The sequence below is a fragment of the Lissotriton helveticus genome, chromosome 6, assembly GCF_964261635.1.
Source record: "Lissotriton helveticus chromosome 6, aLisHel1.1, whole genome shotgun sequence".
Taxonomy (NCBI): Eukaryota; Metazoa; Chordata; class Amphibia; order Caudata; family Salamandridae; genus Lissotriton; species Lissotriton helveticus.
The window spans coordinates 99,323,853-99,341,968 of NC_136067.1; the positions used below are offsets into that span (position 1 = coordinate 99,323,853).

General features: G+C 47.7%; 1 protein-coding gene across 1 annotated transcript in view; it reads right to left on the reverse strand.

Moving 5' to 3' along the window:
- Nucleotides 1-18,116, reverse strand: part of LOC144762197 (ATP-binding cassette sub-family C member 10-like) — a 193,964-nt gene that overhangs the window by 155,248 nt on the left and 20,600 nt on the right. Inside the window, exon 2 of the mRNA XM_078647348.1 lies at nt 15,565-15,818. Coding sequence (XP_078503474.1) covers nt 15,565-15,818 — 254 coding nt within the window. The remainder of the gene's footprint in view (nt 1-15,564; nt 15,819-18,116) is intronic.

The following is an 18,116-nucleotide window of genomic DNA, read 5'->3' on the forward strand; positions in this document are numbered from 1 at the left end:
TTCTCAAGACAACTTTGTCCCGATGGACAGAGAGGAAAGGAGGTTTAGAAGATAGAGCCTGGATCTCACTCACTCTCCTGGCAGAGGTGATGGCAACCAGAAATGCACTCTTAAGAGAGGTAGCCTTTGATAGTGCCCAGAGCAGAGCCCTGCTGGGCAAGAGAAAGAAGAGAGAGGAGAACCTCTGAAAGGGGGGCAGAAAGTGGATCCACAGCCTTTGCTGTGCACCATGCCACAAATGTGTTCCACCTGTAGGCGTATACCGATTTTGTGGAGGGACGCCTGGCTGCCAGAATCACATCACAGACTTAAGGAAGCAAGTCAAATGCCCTCAACTGTCGCCGCTCAATCTCCACGCATGTAGGTGGATCTGGACAGGTTCGGGTGGAGGACCGTCCCCTGCTGCTGCGACAGAAGGTCCTCCTGAAGAGGCAGACGAATCGGGGGATTGACTGACATGTTGAGTAGCTCAGGATACCAGTATCTTTGTACCCAGTCCGGAGCCACAAGGATGACTTGGGCCCGGTCGCGCCGGATCTTCTTCAGCACTCTGGGCAGAAGTGGTATAGGCAGAAAGGCGTACAACAGACCGCAGCTCCACTCGCGACGAAAAGCATCTCCGAGCGAGTGCTGTCTTGGAAATTCCAAGCAGAACTGATGACATTGCGCGTTCTCTTCTGTGGCGAATAGATCTAACCAAGGCTCTCCCCACTGCTGAAAGAGGCCTTGTGCCACGTCCGAGTTCAGACGCCATTCTTGATCCATGATAATAATAATAATGATAATTACGCACTTGTATAGCGCACGAATACCCGGAGGCATCTCGGGGCTTGTACGAATACCGCTGAGGAACCCTTCCTGGCCTTTACCCGTGAGGTGCCTGTGAGAAGTTGGCCTGATATATGATGTTCACTAGTTCTACTGATCACCTTGTATCAGTCCAAACAACCCTTATGGTGATTGGTTGTAAGTCAACCTTACACACCAGCTATCCTAATGGTAGCATGGACAAAGCAGTCTTAGGCTAAACTCTTTTGGCATGTGAAGCCAGCTGTTTTACCACATATAATCCCTTGAATACCAGATGAAAGAACACCACACAGGTTGTTATGAAAATAAACAATATATTTATTAATAACAAACACCTCTGAACTCTTTATGAGATCAGAGGGCTAAGCACATGACAATCTCTTAGGAAAAATACGATAAGTTGCACAAAATTACAATGGTGCCCTAGGGGCACGACAAACCATATACTAAGTAAATGGTATAAGGAAAGCAATAGAAGGAATGGAGCTGTCCAGAGGCTGGAGATTCGCTGGGACTACACTATCCTAACCTCAGGTGAGTAATAGGAGGCCCACGGGATGCATGTGCAGAGTGTGAACTCACACGCGGGATGCGTAACAACGTCTATGGACAGTACAGTTCAAGAAAAAGGAGAGTACGGACAATCCTGACTGGTTAGGACTAAAACCACTGTGAGTCTGGACACTAGGAGAGTCAAGCTACCCTTGAGCACCGAAATGCTCCTGTTACCTCACCCACGGGCTGCGGGTGCATAGGTGCGAAGTCGTGTCGGGTTTCTGCGTTGAAGTCTATGTAGCGTGGAAGAAAAGATGCTGCAGGCGACCAGGAGGAAGATGTCCGGTGCGATCCACGGGTGGATCGAGGAAGAAGAGGACCTGAAAGCAGAGGGGACAGTGTTCAAAGTCACTAGCCAGTGACCGGTGTGGAACCAGGAAGGAACCAGGTGCTGTCGTCGCAATCAGGTGAAGAGTGGACGCTTGTCTCTGCAGCCACGTGGACCAGGAGGTGTCTTCGACAACCAGGATGGAGGCACAAGCTGTCCCACGCAGGCTCTCGCTGTCGGCGGTGTCGGATCCGGATTTGGAGTCAACAGGCCTTGGCAAAGGCAACCCAAGCGGTGAGTGGAAACGGCGTCTGGAGTGGACCAGGAGGGTCCAGGGTGCTCCTCTTTTGGAAGGGAGCAGGGGCCAGTCTGGAACAACCAGACCAGCAGTGAAGATTTCAAGGTTCGTCGTCTAGGGGGTCACTAGCCAGCCGGCAAGTGACCAGACAATGCGTCGAGCAGCAAACAGGCAGAAGGGCCCCACGCAGATCTCGTGGATGCTGGAGGGCTGATCTTTGGTGCAGGAGCTGCTCGGGGCTGGGGCTTCTCAATACCCAAAGCACTTGGTCGAGTTTACCTCGGGAGTCGTGCTGGAAGCGAAGTGCATTTTCTTTCAAGATGGCCGGTCCCACGTGTCTCGTCGCACCCACGGATCTCAGCTGTGCTGCAGATGTGAGTTGAGGTCGGAGAGGTCTGGGAATCCGGGTCTCGTCGAGCTCTGAAGTCTGGATCCTCAAGGGAAGACGACAAAGTGAAGCCGCTGGACGCTTGATGGTGCCTGCAGTTGCAGGGTGGACACTCATTGCCCACAAGGGAGATTCTTCAGTCTTCTGTGGAGCAGAACGTCGAAGTCCAGAGTTTCTTCTTAAAAAGTTGTTGAGGATAATCTAGTTTGGAATGGGACCAGCTCCTACCTTTATCCTGCTAAAGGGGGCTGTACTGCTGACTAAGTCCCTCCCATGGGTGGGACCAGGAAGGGGGGTGGTTACACCCCCTATCCTTTGTCCGGTTTCGCACCAGAACTGGGGCTGGAGTGCCCCAGCAACTGGTTTGAACCGGTGTATGCACAGGGCCCCTTGTGTGCCCCAGGCATGTCTCATTCCTTTCAGCCCTCCCTACCTCAATACACACAATCGTATCTGGGGTGGTGCTAGCACCTCCCAAGGCAGGAAACCCTTTGTCCAGGCCTCCCTCGCTGGAAGGACTCCCAGCAGCAGGAGGTCAGACTTGTGTCTGTGGTAGCAGCATCCGTTTTGTGATGCTTAGGCTTCGTTTAACTTTAACCGGGGTTCACAGTTACATACATGTCGTGTCCCTCTATAAGGGTGGAATGCTACCCCCGTCGCCAGAATTGGCAAGGGGGTAGTATTCCAATTCGTATGACACCTTACTCGACATCTTTTGATAATGCTATACCAAAGTTAGAATTCAACCGCGAGGATTATAATGCACTTAAGAGTATATGGTATAGCGTTATCATGGAACAGCTATTAGGACTTGGTTCCGCAAGCTGCAGACGGGCTCAGCTCATGCCAGAGCACCATCTCACATAATTCCAAGCACTCTGCCTTCAGGATTGATAAGGCCTGCCATAGGAGTGACTGATAGGAATATATGTGTCCATTTTAGGGTTAGATATAGGTATACTATATCTATAGCAAAGGGTGATTACACCACCTTGCCCCAGCTGTCTTACCAGCCAGTTGTGTCTGTTTAGATGGCCAGCCAGGGGTGGCATAATACATGCTTCAGGCCCTGGTAGGCCCTGGGTACCTAAGGTACACTGTACAGGGACTGATAAGGTGGCCCAGTACAAATTGGTAAATGCACCTAAAGTACATGGATGTCAATTTAGAGAGAGAACAGCTAGGCTGTGGGTCTGATTAACAGGCCCACAGCCAGGAAAAGTCGTAAACCAGTGAAGCAAAAAGCAAAAATCTGGGGTGACCATAGGATTGCAGACCTTACTCTCCTACAGTGCCCACTCCTGGGCACCCCCAAGGTGAAGCCAGGCATCCTTAGCATTGTTGGGGCCGTTGTGGAGATTAAGCAAGCTATTGCCCAGAGGTGCAGTGTGGGACTCATGATTAGAATAGGCACCGAGGTGAGAATTATCGGGTCCGAGGAAATTGAGCCCGAGACCCGCCGAGGCGGGAATTGAACCCTGGTCACGGGCCAGACTTCTGCATCAGGGTCTGCCGCTCTAACCATTGAGCCACACTTCTCCACTATCCATCATGCACCGGCGGCTGAGTTTTTCCGCCCTGGCGTTCAGGGAACCTGCCAGGTGTTGAACCACCAGGGTGACGCCCTGGTGTTCCAGCCATTGCCATTGTGGTATTGTCCATGAACACCTGCACTACACTTCCCCGGACAGAGGGAAGGAATGCTTTCAGTGCAAGCCGGATCGCCCGCGGCTCCAGAAGGTTGATGTGGAGCCGGGACTCCGCCGGAGATCAGAGGCCTCTGATCTCTGCCTCTCCCATGTGGCCCCCCAGGCCTGGAGGGACGCATCCGTCACAGCTACGTGCTCCGGTTGGGGTAGGGAGAGGGATCTACCACTGACCCAATCGCGGTCCGTGAGCCACCACTGCAACTGTCTCGCAGTGCCCTCCGAGATCCGGACGTGGTCGGACAGGTTGCCCTGTGCTGGGCCCACAGGACCTTCAGGTCCCACTGCAGAGCCCGCATCCGCCACCTGGACTGACACTCTGGATAAAGGCTGAAAGATCGGAATCAGAGCCTGAATATCCCGAACCCGCTGTTCGGGAGGATAAACCCGAAACTGTGCCGAGTTCAGAACCGCTCCAATGAAGAGGAGCTTCTGAGAGGGGCACAGGTGTGACTTTGGCACATTGATGGAGAACCCCAGCAGGTGCAGGAGCACTTTCGTGATGTCGGTGGTCGGTGGTAAGGCCAAAGGGGAGCACGGTAAACTGAAAGTGCTCATGGCCTACAGTGAACCGCAGGTAACGACGGTGGGCCGGCAAGACGGGGATGTGTAAATATGTGTCCTGCAAGTCCAACGCTACCATCCAGTCTCCAGGGTCCAGGGCAGCTAGGACCTGAGCTAAAGTCAGCATCTTGAACTTCTCCTTCCGGAGGAAGCCGTTGACGCTCTGGAGGTCCAAGATAGGGCATTGGCCTCCTTTGCCCTTCTTGGGTACCAGAAAGTAGTGGGAGTAGCTGGCCCAGGAATGCGCTCGACGGCCCCCTTGGCCAAGAGGGCCGTAACTTCCTCCTGCAGAAGTTGCAAGTGATCCCCGACATGCGGTGGTACTGCGGTGGCATGGCTGGAGTTGTCGCCTCGAATGGGAGGGAGTAGCCCCTTCGGACGATTTGCAGCACCCACCTGTCCGATGTGATGGTACGCCAGTGGAGGAGGTGATGGCGAACCCTGCCCCCCACTGGTGTTGAAAGGGCCTGAAAGCTCGGACTAGGAGGGGTTTGAGGCAGATGCTGCGGTGGCGGATGTGGACTGACCTTGGCCGTTGTCCCCTGGCACCGCCACGGCGGTTACCACGTCCGCGTTGAGGTTGGTTCTGCGGCCTGTGGGTAGCTGGACGTGTGGGGGCGCGCCTTCCATGGCCACAAAAGGGGCGAAAGGCGGAAGTTTTCTGGCGTTGGCCGAGACCGAAGGACTTGGCCGTAGCTCTGGAGTCCTTGAAACGCTCCAGCGCACTGTCCGCCTTGTCGCCAAAGAGGCGAGGCGAGGGCCATCAAAAGGCATGTCCATAAGGGTGGCTTGGACATCCCCCGAAAAGTTGGCGACCTCAGCCAGGCATGGCGGCGAACTGCCACTGTCGTTGCAATCGCCCTACCCAGCGAGTCCGTGGTATCAAGTCCACACCGTATCGAATAGCGTGCTGCATCCCGTCCCTCCGCTAGGGCTTGGGTAAGCTTTGCCTGGACATCCACAGGGCACTGCAGCAGCACTTCCGCAACCGTATCCCACAGAGAGTGGGCGTAACGGCCCAAAAGGCAGGCGGTGTTGACAGACCGCAACCCCAAACTCAGGGAGGAGAACAGTTTCTTCCCAAACTGATCGTACCTTTTGGATTCCCGATCCGGAGGAGCGGTCGGGAATGCGGTCTGGGATGTAGAGGCCTGGATCATCAGGCTCTCAGGGGTGGGGTGAATGGACAGGAAGCTGGGGTCGCCCGGGGCCGGGCTGTGGCGTCGCGCCACGTTCCGATCTACGGAATGCCCGTAGAGGGCTTGGACCAGGTGCCCACCAGAACGTCAGTGAGGGCTTCGTTAAACGGCAGGAGAGGCTCCGAGGAGCTTGCCTGCGGGTTGAGCACCTCAGTGAGGAGGTTAGTCCTCACGGCCGCGACAGGGAGCTCAAGAGCCAAGGCCTTGGCTGCCCTATTCAACACCACGCTGTAAGCAGCCCCCTCCTCCGTAGCCAAGGTAGGAAGGGAGACAAATCCAGTGTCGGGCGAAGTGTCCAGACCACTGGCCTCCCCCAGCTCATCTGCCCAGTCCTGGCTCAACTGGCACTGCAGTGCCAGAGGGTTCTCAGACCCCTCCCAGTTCTCCCCGTCATCCATGTCCTGATAGTCAGGGAAAAATGATGGAGCCGGGTCGTCGGTGAAGGGCTCACCGATCGGCGTCAAAGACGGCGCTGTTCCGACGCCGGACCCGGACTGGAACCTGGGACGACGTCGTCCGGGGACGGTGTCGGGGGAGACACCCTTGGGGACGGCACCAGCAGAGGGGTCGTAAGGTCGACTGGCGACGTCACGGATCCAGGCCTGGATCCTGAGGAGCCTTGCGGCGGCTGGACCAGAGTCGTCGACGGCTCCAGAGCCGAAGCACCCGAGGGCACAGGGGCTGGAGCCGCGGGCACGCTAGGGCTCCCAGACGGACCCGCAGGGCCCGAAGGCGCCTCTGCGGGTTCCGACGGAGGGAAGTGCGGCTCATGGCTGTGAGGAAAGCACTAATCTCCTCCGGCGTCGCGTGCAGCCCAGGGACCGGCAGGTATGGAGGTGGACGCGGCGCTTGCAGCTCTGGCGGAGCAGCGTGGGTGGTGTCACCCAAACCCCCGGCCACGTCGTGTGAGCATCGGCTGGAGTCAGGAGAGCAATGACACTTCTTCGACTTTTTTTTGAGTGCCTCGACTTACCTGAGGACTTGGAGCTTGACGAGTGGTGGTGACTCGTCGAGTGGCGATGACTGTGGCCCTGCGACCGGTCCCTCAACCTCATCCTGGACCGGGAGCTCGAGCGATGTGGGGCCGACTGCCGGAGCTTACGGGACTGCTCCCGCCTAGCCTTCGAGGTCAAAGCCCGGCAGTCGGGGCACGACTTGTTATCGTGGTCGGCCTCGAGACAGTAAAGGCACCGACGGTGGGGGTCGGTCACCGACCTCAAGCGGTGACAATCCTCGCAAGGTTTAGACCCGGGCATCCCTTCCGGCACCGCGAGTCGAAGATCGACTCGAGAAGAGATCAAAAAGTTAGCCAAAAAATGACTAAGAGTACTGCTCTTCCCGGATCTGTGCTTGCTGGCGCGGAAAAAAGAACTGACCTCAGCGCGCGTCTAAGTGCTCCGACGACGTCATCGCGGCGATCACGATGCGGACGACGGACGCGAAGCCACAGACGACGCCTACCGACGTGTCGGGGTACTGCTATGCAAAACTTTCCGGATCCAGTGTGACGCCTGGAGATATTCTAAGATAAGGAATCTAACACTAACCTGTTTCTTTCAGATCAGAGTATTGATAGCCATGCTCAGGAGCTCGGAGTACTAGACTCTTCGTGCCCAGTACGGGTTCACAAGAATGACTTGGGCCCAGTTGCGCTTGATCTTCTTCAGCACTAGAAGCAGAAGTGGTACAGGCAGAAAGGCATACAGGAGGCTGTAGTTCTACTCGCAATGAAAAGCGTTGCAGAGGGAGGGCCGCCTTGTAAACTCCAACGAGCAAAACTGCTGACATTGCACATTCTCTCCGGTGGTGAACAGATCTAACCAAGGCTCTCCCCATTGCTCAAAGAGACCTTCCACCACCTCTGAGTGAAGATGCCATTCGTGATCCACCAGGCACCTACGGCTGAGTTTGTCCGCTCTGGCGTTCAGAGAACCTGCCAGGTATTGAACCACCAGGGTCATGCCCTGATGTTCCAGCCGTGTCCAAAGGCGAAGAGCCTCTTGACAAAGGGTCCATGCCCCCACCCCACCCTGTTTGCTGTAGTACCACATGGCGGTGATGTTGTCTGTGAACACCTACACTGCCTTCCCCTTGAGGGAGGAAAGGAATGCCTTCAGTCCCAAGCAAATCGCCCGTTGTGCCAACAGGTTGATATGGAGCCTAGACTCCGTTGGAGACCAGACTCCTTTGATCTCCGCCTCTCCCAGATGGCCGCCTTATCCCAGGAGTGATGCATTGGCCACCCGCCTGACCAGCCACTTTTTAAGTATGAGGCACAAAGCGGAAGAGATGACACAGGTGGTTTTAGAACAACCCTTTGTCCCTCAACATGTGAATGACGTCACGCGTTACCTCTTTCTGAGGGAACAGAAATGGATCTTCAAACTTAAATGTGACATAGAGGGTTTGAATGATGAAATCCGATGGGTTACCATATAATTGTACCATCTGGGGATAGTAATCTATTTCAGATGACAATTGATAGTTTCCTGACAGTTGAACCTATTATGCTGTCGGATAGGGAATGTCAATTTTGCATGTCAAGACTCTACTTATATGTTGGCAGACTGTGTTCTAGCATTCACACCTGGAGGGTTTGTTTCGGTACTTACTGTATGCCTATTTCTTACCAGACACCTGTACGTATTGGGTACATGTACATCCCATCTTTCTGTATGTATCAATATAGGGTTGGGTGTCATTCCATTTGGGGCCCGTATGAATCCAAATTGAACTTGCATGGGCGCTTGGGCTAAATTATGGATATATATATATATATATATATATATATATATATATATATATATATATATATATATATATATATTACAGCTCCAGATTCACAGGATATTTAAATCCAAAAGAATGCAGCACACGCAGGGGTGGTTCCAGACAAGAATCTTTAATGTCGGAACGCTCACAGCAACAAGACGCGTTTCGCCATCGGGCTTTGTCAAATTGTGCAGAGAGCCGAGGCGCCGGTCAGCTTAAAAAGACGTCATTCTTAAAATCATAAGCAAAGAAGGACTAACTTGTAACACGCTACAGTGGCCGCCATATTTGAACGGTCACAATGTGTTTTAAAGTGAAGAAACGACCTTATAATACATATTTATACAAATGTAAATACATGCGCCCAACATTACGATATGATATAAACATCGCATTTAGGCAGCTATTAGTCCTGAATTGAGCCCTGGATGGGCTTGTACATGTAGGCATTCCGCAAACATAAAGTACCACCAGTATCCAACTACAATAGTAAGAAAGGTGAAAAGGCATAGTCATAAATATAACTATATAAGTGTTACAATTTTTACATATTTGTGCAAATCTTGTTGGACGCCCATGATGGGAGTCAATACATGAAAATGCACACTGCAAACAATAAAGCCTTATATAGGCAGGACCAGAGGCTTCACTTTAAATACAGGTAATGTCCTGCTTAGAAGAATGACAATTGTAAATATAAATTTTGAATTTCATATTGTAAAAAGAATGGTTATTAAAAATAATTGGGAAATTATTTTTAAAAAGGTTCAAAGTTTCAGAAATAAGGATGATTCAAACAATCTGTATACCAATGCCATGCAACACAATTACATCATAGGTCATCCCAAGTGTACTGATAACTCCTCGTGCATATTCAATCCATGTGGGATTTTACATTGCAAGTCAATTATGTACCTGGATTCCAGACGACGTAATTTAAGAAGGCGATCCCCCCCTCTGATATTTGCAGGTACACTATCGAGACATATGTAGACCAACAGATCCCTGTTGCTATTGTGCTTTTTCTCGAAGTGCCTGGCTACAGGGTAAGAGGCATCCTTATTAGCAATTGCACGCATGTGCTCTAAAATTCTAAGTTTCACAGCATTGGTCGTGCTGCCTATATATTTTAGGCCGCAAGGACATACAAGGCAATATATGGCATAAGGTGTTGAACAAGTAAGAAACTTAGTGATGCGTTTCGGGATTGCCAGGCCAGGTATTTTATATGTAAGCGTCCGCTTACTATATTTACATGCCTTGCACTTACCACAAGGATAAAAACCGTTAAGAACCGGCATCTTAGGAGTTGAAACTTGGGGCTGGAAATGACTGGAGACTAGATGGTCTCTAAGAGATCTGGCCTTTCTATAGGTGACTAAGGGATTAGGGGGCAAATCTGCCTTGATGATGTTATCTGTCAATAAGATATTCCAATTTTTTCTAAATATCTTCTTGATTTGTCCAGCATTTTCAGAGTAAGTTGTGATGAGGCGAAACGTGCCATTACTGGTTTTAGGGGATTTTTTAGGCATTAAAAGCTCTTGTCGCCTCAACTTCTTGACTCGCTCATATGCATTGGTCAAGGTACCTTCACTGTAGCCCCTTACCCTAAATCTCTGTAAGCTGGATTTGGCTGCTTTCTCGTAGTCACACTCATTAGAGTTATTCCTTCTCAACCTGAGCAATTCTCCATAGGGAATGCTCGCCATAAGAGGACGTGGATGACTACTGGTAGCGAAAAGGGTGGAATTTCCAGCCGTCTCCTTCCTGTAAAGTTTGGTTTGTATTCTACCATCATCATCAATATATATTGTCAGATCAAGGTAGTTCACAGATGTCTGGCTAATTTGTCCTGAAAATCTGAGATTCACATGATTGTTATTCAGAGCATCAACAAAATTGCCCGCTGTTTCTATGGGATTCTCTAGGATGATAAATAAATCGTCTATGTAACGATGCCATCCAACAATTTTGTTATTCCATTCTTGATTCTCACTACTCCAGGCTACTTGCTCCTCCCACCATCCCACGAAGAGATTCGCAAAACTGGGGGCGGAGCAAGCACCCATGGCAACGCCAGACAACTGTCTGTACAGCTGTTTGCCAAATAAGAATATGTTGTTATTGAGACTGAATGTCATAAATTCAAGTAACATCTTATTATGCTCATAGAATCTAAGTGGACGTTTTTCCAGGAAACTGGCCATAGCTGTGAGACCATCACCATGTGCTATACATGTGTATAGACTGGTGATGTCAAGTACCAACATACAGTACGTTTCTTTCCAGGTGATTTTATTGATGCAATTCAAAAAATGCTTGGTATCTCTAACATAAGAATCTAAGGACATAACTATGGGGGAAAGAAATGAGTCCACATAAATGGATACATTTTCTGTTAAGCTCCCATTGGAGGCCACAATTGGCCGACCAGGAGGATTAAAAACATCTTTGTGTACTTTCGGGAGGTAGTAAAATGTTGGAATAACAGGGCTCAGGCATCGTAGAAACAAGTATTCATCAGTGTTTAACATGTTCAAGTTATACCACTTTAAGATCATGTCATGATATTCTTTCACACTTTGATTATATACTTTTTCATGTACAGTCATGTAGGTAGTTGCATCACCCAACAGACGCAAGGCCTCTGTTTCGTATTGTGTCTTAGTAAGAAGGACAATATTGCCCCCCTTGTCCGAAGGTTTGCAAACCAGGCCTGAATCCTCACACAAAGTTTTAAGTGCCTTCTGTTGTCGTTGATTAAAATTGTCTTTAGAGGGCAAATATTTATTAGTGTGTCTAAGCCTTGTGAGATCCCTCACAACGGCCTCTGAAAAAGTGTCAATGGCATCGGGACACATCATAGGCATGAAAGTAGAGACCGGTTTGAAAGCACTGGCCCCCCCTTTCTGCTGAACAAGTATATATATATATATATATGTACATCTCATGGACCCACTATGTGACACAGGGCATTCTGTATGCAAGGGCTAAATCGGACTGCCATATGTGGTTTTTAGCTGAATTAACTGAAACGAGTGCTTCATAATAACAATAATATACAAGCCTTACATGTTTCACTTAACTTTGCATGTATACAGCAAATGGCTGGGTTGCTCTGATCGTATGTAATTTTGGCGATCAATGGGAGGTTGCACTCCGCTCTCCATGTGAACTCTATTTTTATGTTCACTTATAGATAGATGTCATGGAAATTAATGACGTTAATGACCACTCAGAAATTATATCTACATACTCTTTCTGCATCTATATTGTGCCGCATTTTCAATCATGCGCATTTCCATATAGAGCGGCCCCACTCTGGTCCGTTTTTGTGAAATTCGGCCCGTTTCCATAATTACGAGACTTGTCACGCGTGCGCAGATGGATCAACTCAGGTCTGTCTTTGACGCATGCGTATTTTTCAAGTTTCTGATACGCTTTATGCATGCGCAAATAGATCAACCTGAACCCATCCTTGACGCATGCGCACTGTTCGTATGTTTTGAGTTTGACATCAGGGCCGCTCGCGCATGCACAGGTGAGAGCTTTAATAGAATGGCTGCTTTCTGGTCCGCCATTAGCGCATGCGCGGTGGTTATAATCTGATGCGAGCACTGGAGTCAGCCTTTGACGCATGCTCAATACGCTGATTTGGCTCCCTATCTGGTCCGCTACTATGCATACGTCCGAGATTAAGAAAAGAAGAGTTTTGATTGGCTAACACCGAACATAAAAGCAGCCTTCCTGTTCCTATCAGGTACCTCCCCCTCGGCTCAGGATCAGTCAGGGGTACCGACGGACAGGTAAGGCTGCCCTTTAGGCTGAACCTATCTGCTTTTTAGGCTGGACCTGTCAACTTTTAACTACAAAGAAAATGGCTGTTTCTGCTTGTAAAACTTTTGGATATACAAGTGGCTTTTTGAATAGAAAAGAATGTGTAGGAGGTCACCCTGCTACAAAACATCTTGAGTGAAGCCAAGAAAGAAAGAACTTGACACTAGGTGTATGCTTGGCCTCACTATAGCATTCTATCGAGACCTATTAGCTATGACAGTAGCGTTTATCCACACATATTGAATGACGTACGTTGAATACATTATCATCACATTGATTGAACCAATATGGATGAGATATTGGTGTTATGGTTGAATGATGAGACCTATGAAGTACTGCCTTTTAATGTTCTATATCAGAGCCAAGGTTTTTAGCTGAAAAGCTGGTGGAACTAAGGTAGAGTGAGACTATACTAGCCCTCTACTATTTTTATCCACCTTTAGAGCGGGCCTTCATCCCTGAGCAGTGGCCAGGAGAGGCGAGGCTTACTCCCATGAGACTTTGGGTGAGTAAAGAAACCAAATAAATTGTCTATAAAAAAAAAATCTATATTATTGATCCTAAAGACAAAATCTATTAGTGATTATGTATGTGGCAAAAATATACATGTGAGCGTATGATTTACCAAATTTTTACTTGTGTATTCCTGTAGGAAAGAATCCCTTTGATTTTGAACACACATCCGACATAGCGAAATTCTACGCATGGTAGGATGTATTGTATCTTTTTCTGTTTTCACATTTGATATCTTCTTTTGCAGTAGTGTAGTCCCGGTCCTGATGAATGCCAGGTAGGTCACCTTATCCTACGAAGGCAGAAACATGTAGACCTTTTACAATCATTTGACGACAGTTATTTTTTCGAGCTGTCCACACTCTGTTTTTAAATCTTGACACCATAATATTTCTTGAATAAAATTTTGCTCTTTATTATGGTAGCCAATTTTACATTTCACTCTCTTTGTCACTTTTTCATCACTGCAAAACACCCATCCCACACCACAAAGTACATATTCTATGGTAGGATCCATCACTGGTGGTTGTTGGACTAGTGCAGCACACAATATTACAAGGTGTGTTGCCCTAACTTGGACCATCTTTGAACACCTCCCAGATGATGAAGCTCTGCCATTGGGTGGGCTGATGGGATTGATTTCTTCCTTTTTGTGAACACAAATTTTGGGGTTATCATCCAGCTCACTAGTGTTTTGCCCATTGTGACTGCTAGACCAGTAATATTTGATTACGTTTTGTTATTGTGATGCATTGGTCACCACTGTGAAGTTTGGTTGAGCAAGGGAGAGGGATCTGCCTCTGACCCAATTCTGGCTTGTTAACTGCCACTGCCGTTGTTGCGCAGTTCCCTCCGAGATATGGACGTAGTATGAAAAATTCCCCTGATGCTACGCCCACTGGAACTTCAGGTCCCACTGCAAAGCCTGCATATGCCATCTGGCATGATCCATCAGCAGGATGCAGGAGGTCATGAGGCCCAGCAGCCTCAGGGTAATTCTCAACGAAATCCGGGATAGAAGCCAACACATTGGTATATTCCAGGTTCGCTGTTCAGGATAGGCCCGAATTTGCATTGTGTCCAAAACAGCTCTGATGAAATGGAGCGTCTGAGAGGGAGTCAGGTGTGACTTTGGCACATTGATAGAGAACCCCAGCGAATGCAGGAGGTCCACCGTAGTTAGGAGGTTGTTGAGATAGGGGAAGACTGGAACCCCTGATCTGTGAAGATGAGCTACGACCACCGCCATCACTTTCGTGAACACCCGAGGGGCACTGGTAAGGCCAAAAGGGAGCGCGTTTACCTGAAAATGCTTGTGGTCTACCGTTATCCGTAGGTAGCATCTGTGGGCTGGCAGGACGGGAATGTGAAAATAGGCATCGAGTGCCACCATCCAGATGCCAGGGTCGAGGGCAGACAGGACCTGAGCCAAGGTAAGCATTTTGAACTTTTCCTTCCAGAGGAAGCGGTTGAGGTCCCTGAGGTCTAGGATAGGATGCAGGCCCTTGTATATCTTGGGCACCAGAAAGTAGCAGGAATAGCAACCACGACCTACTTCTGGCACAGGGACCCTTTTGATAGTTCCCTTGGCCAAGAAAGCTGAAACTTCCTAACGGAGAAGCGCTAAATGATCCTTCGACATGCGATCGAACGACGGTGGCATGGAGGGAGCGGTGGTCTCGAAGAGGAAGAAGTAGCCCCTCTGAACTATCTGCAAAACCCACAGCTACTACTTAGAGAGTTTTCCAAGGTTGTTTAAGACCACTAAAATAACCAGAAGGGTTGTCTGGATTAGTGCAGGGTACTTCACTTACATAAGTGTCCACCATATACCAAGCCAGCCTCCTACATCCCTGCTGCTGGTGTGCTGCCTGGCTACCTTTAGAGCTCAAAATGGTAAGAAACGTTATTTGCAGTAACTGTGGATTCCAAGAGAAGAGAGGGCGAAAAAGCCTGCATGCCCTAGAACCTAAGAGTCTGCTTTACGCGTTACAGGGGCTTGGTGAAATGGTGTCAGGGAAATGTCCTGATGGCGATATACTGTCAGCTAGTCATATCTCATTATACTGTGGAGAATTTAGATTCCATCTGATGTACTGAACCGTCCCACTGAATTAACAGAAGAGGTGGAAACAGTTTTGTGCTGAAATAAAGTTTAGCTTTTTTCTGTAGAACAGATGACAGGCAAGAAAAAAAGGCTGACTGTGCTTCTCAGGCCCACTAGAAAACGGGAGGATTCTTTCTGTAAACATGACAAAAGCACTTGTTTTCTGCTAGCCTTCACCTCCCCATCCTTTAAAATCGTCTGGGGCAACTGGGCAGCCAATTTCCTACTTTTTACACTGCATAAACATTTTCTGAATTACTGATGGGCAGCAAATGAGAACTGCTACTACCTACTGGTTCAGCTTTTCTGATTGGCTGCAGTCAACCTGTTCAAATAATGCATGGATGATTACACTGAGGAAGAAGATTGTCATGGGCCTTTGCTGCAGCATCTAGAGGTTCACCACAAAATAACTCCAATACAACATAGTATGTACAAATAAATGGATGCAAACATTTTTTTTCTAGAAATATACGACCATGCAATAGGTCAAAATACTTGTGTTGTACAACTCTGCTGTGCAACGTATTTCAGCCTATTGTACCTTAGTGCCTCAAGTCCAATCAGCCGGGTGTTGATATTGTCTATCAGGATATTCCCTTTTTCCAGATCCATCATACGGAACAGAGCCATGAAGATGGTTGACTTTCCTGATCCAGTCCTTCCCACGATGCCCACCTTCTCTCTTGGGGAAATAGAGAAGTCTACCCCATCTAGAGCATTAGGAAGTCCCGGACGATATGATAAAAATGCATTCTGGAATTCCACTTGCCCTTGAGTTGGCCAATTGGAAGAAACCTGCCACAAAAGAAAGAAAGCATGTAATTGGGTCAGAGCAAGCATTACATACATTCAAATTCCTTTGCAGTCATTTATTGAACATCAGCCATTCTACAAAGGGCCCTATACAGATTATTAGATGGCATTTCACTAATCAAGTTTTCAAAAATCCAGACCTTTGGGAACAAATTAGAATGACCCCGCTAGATCTGCTATGTTCCACATAACATGTTTCTAGTTAATCAGAAATTTCGAGCAAATGTGAACAAGAATTTTCAATTCTATTATAGATACGGAGGTGAAGATTAGACATGTTAAGAATAGCAATATATATACATATATAGATATATTTATATATAAATATATCTATATATATATATATATCCATTTGTAAAGTAAACCAAAAAGAGAATATATTTTAATAATAATAATTATTATACATATTTGTACAAAGAAATACACATATCTAGATACATACATTTAATCAACTTATAAAGGTTTACAAACACAGGGATATGCTGTACATTAGTGTTTGTGTATGGTGGTTATGTACGAAAGAACCAACTCTTGAATAGTTTTCTGAAGCTAAGAGAGTTATCCATGGATCATATGTTTGGGGGGTAATGAATTCCATAGTTTGGTTGCTCGAACAGAGAAATATGCACCAACTATAGTTTATTTTCCTGCATGGTGAGTTTTGAGGCGAGGTGCCAATGTTGAGGGGAGGTTCCTTTGTGGGATGTATTTGTTGTTTTTTTTCCTGATGAAAAGCATCCAGTTCTATGTATTGCTTTGTGGGTGATACAAAGCAGCTTTAAGGTGGATCTTCTGGCAACCGGTAACCAATGTAGGGTCCTCAAGACAGGGAAGATGTGGGATTGTGGCTTTACATGTAGGTGTATTCTGGCAGCAGAGTTCTGAATCTATTTTGGTCTTTTCATAGTTGATAAAGATGAACTGTGGTAGAGGTCATTGGCGTAATCAAGATTAGACAGTACCAGAGAAGTAGTAGCCTGGACCTTCTGTGGAAATTTCAGATGATGGAAGATGCAATGCAGGGTTTTCATGGTAATGAAGCTTGAGCTTGCTCATTTGTCCACTTGGGTATTCATTGATATTTGGAGACCATGGTAATTCAAAGATTTCTTGGTTCCTTAGATACTTCAGGAGGAGGTTCCAGATAGTAAGACGTGGTGCAGAGTGGGTCATCATTTTTTCAACCGCCACATGCGAGTATCTCAGTTTTGAAAGCATTCAATTTGAGGTGACCCATGTCATCCACTGACCAACAGCTCTGAGGCAACTGAAGATTTTTGCTTTTCCAATGTATTTGGGTTTTCCAGAATAAGGAGTATTTCTGTGTCATCTGCATAGTTATAGCATGTGAGCTCAAATTCATTGATGATTGCCGGTAATAGCTCCATGAAGATGTTGAAAAGCATGGGCGAGACAATAGAGCCTTGAGGGACCCCTGCTTTTGTGAAGTATGGTTTGGAACAGAAAGGGGGAGTATGGATACCATTTGTTATTGTTTTGAAGGTAGGATGTGATCCAGTCGAGAGTAGTTCCCTCTATGCCGGCTTCGTAAAGTCTTTGTATTAGAGTTTCATGGCTAACTGTGTTGAAGGTAGCTGAGGCGTCCAAGAGTAGTGCAGCAAACTCTTTCCCATCTACTGTAAATTTAAGGTCATACCAGATGGTGATGAGGGCAGATTCTATGCCTCTTCCTGGGAGGAATCCTGTTTGGTAGTCCGAAAATATGGAGTTATCTTCACTCACTTATTGTGGCATCTGGGCTAATAATGCTTTTTCTATCAGTTTTCCCAGGAAAGGTCCATTTGTAATTGGTCTGTAGTTGTTGGGATCATGTGGGGCAAGGTTAATTTTCTTTAACAATGGGCGTATGTATGCCTTTTTCAGAGCATTTGGAAAGATTCCAGTAGTTAAGAAACTATGGATGCCTTTACGATCTGTCAATAAAGCACTGACGGACACTTGGTGAAAACCCCTTCTTGTTGCTGGCAGAAAGTTGCACCATAAGCAGGCGCTACAATCCCTTTCCATTTGACAGAGTCTTTTTGATATAATACCCTTTACCAGAAAGTGGCAAGCATTAGCCAGAAAAGTAATTACATTCTCACTGTTCTGTCTGATATAGAATCTAAACACATTGATGAGCTTTGCATGAAGGTTTTCTCCTTCGCCAGTTTGGCCTCACATTCTTTGAAAGTGGTCTGCCTGCAAGACAGAGACACACACGCCTTCTGGGGCATGTACGTAAAATCTCACCTGCCCTGCAAGAGGGATTTGGAAATG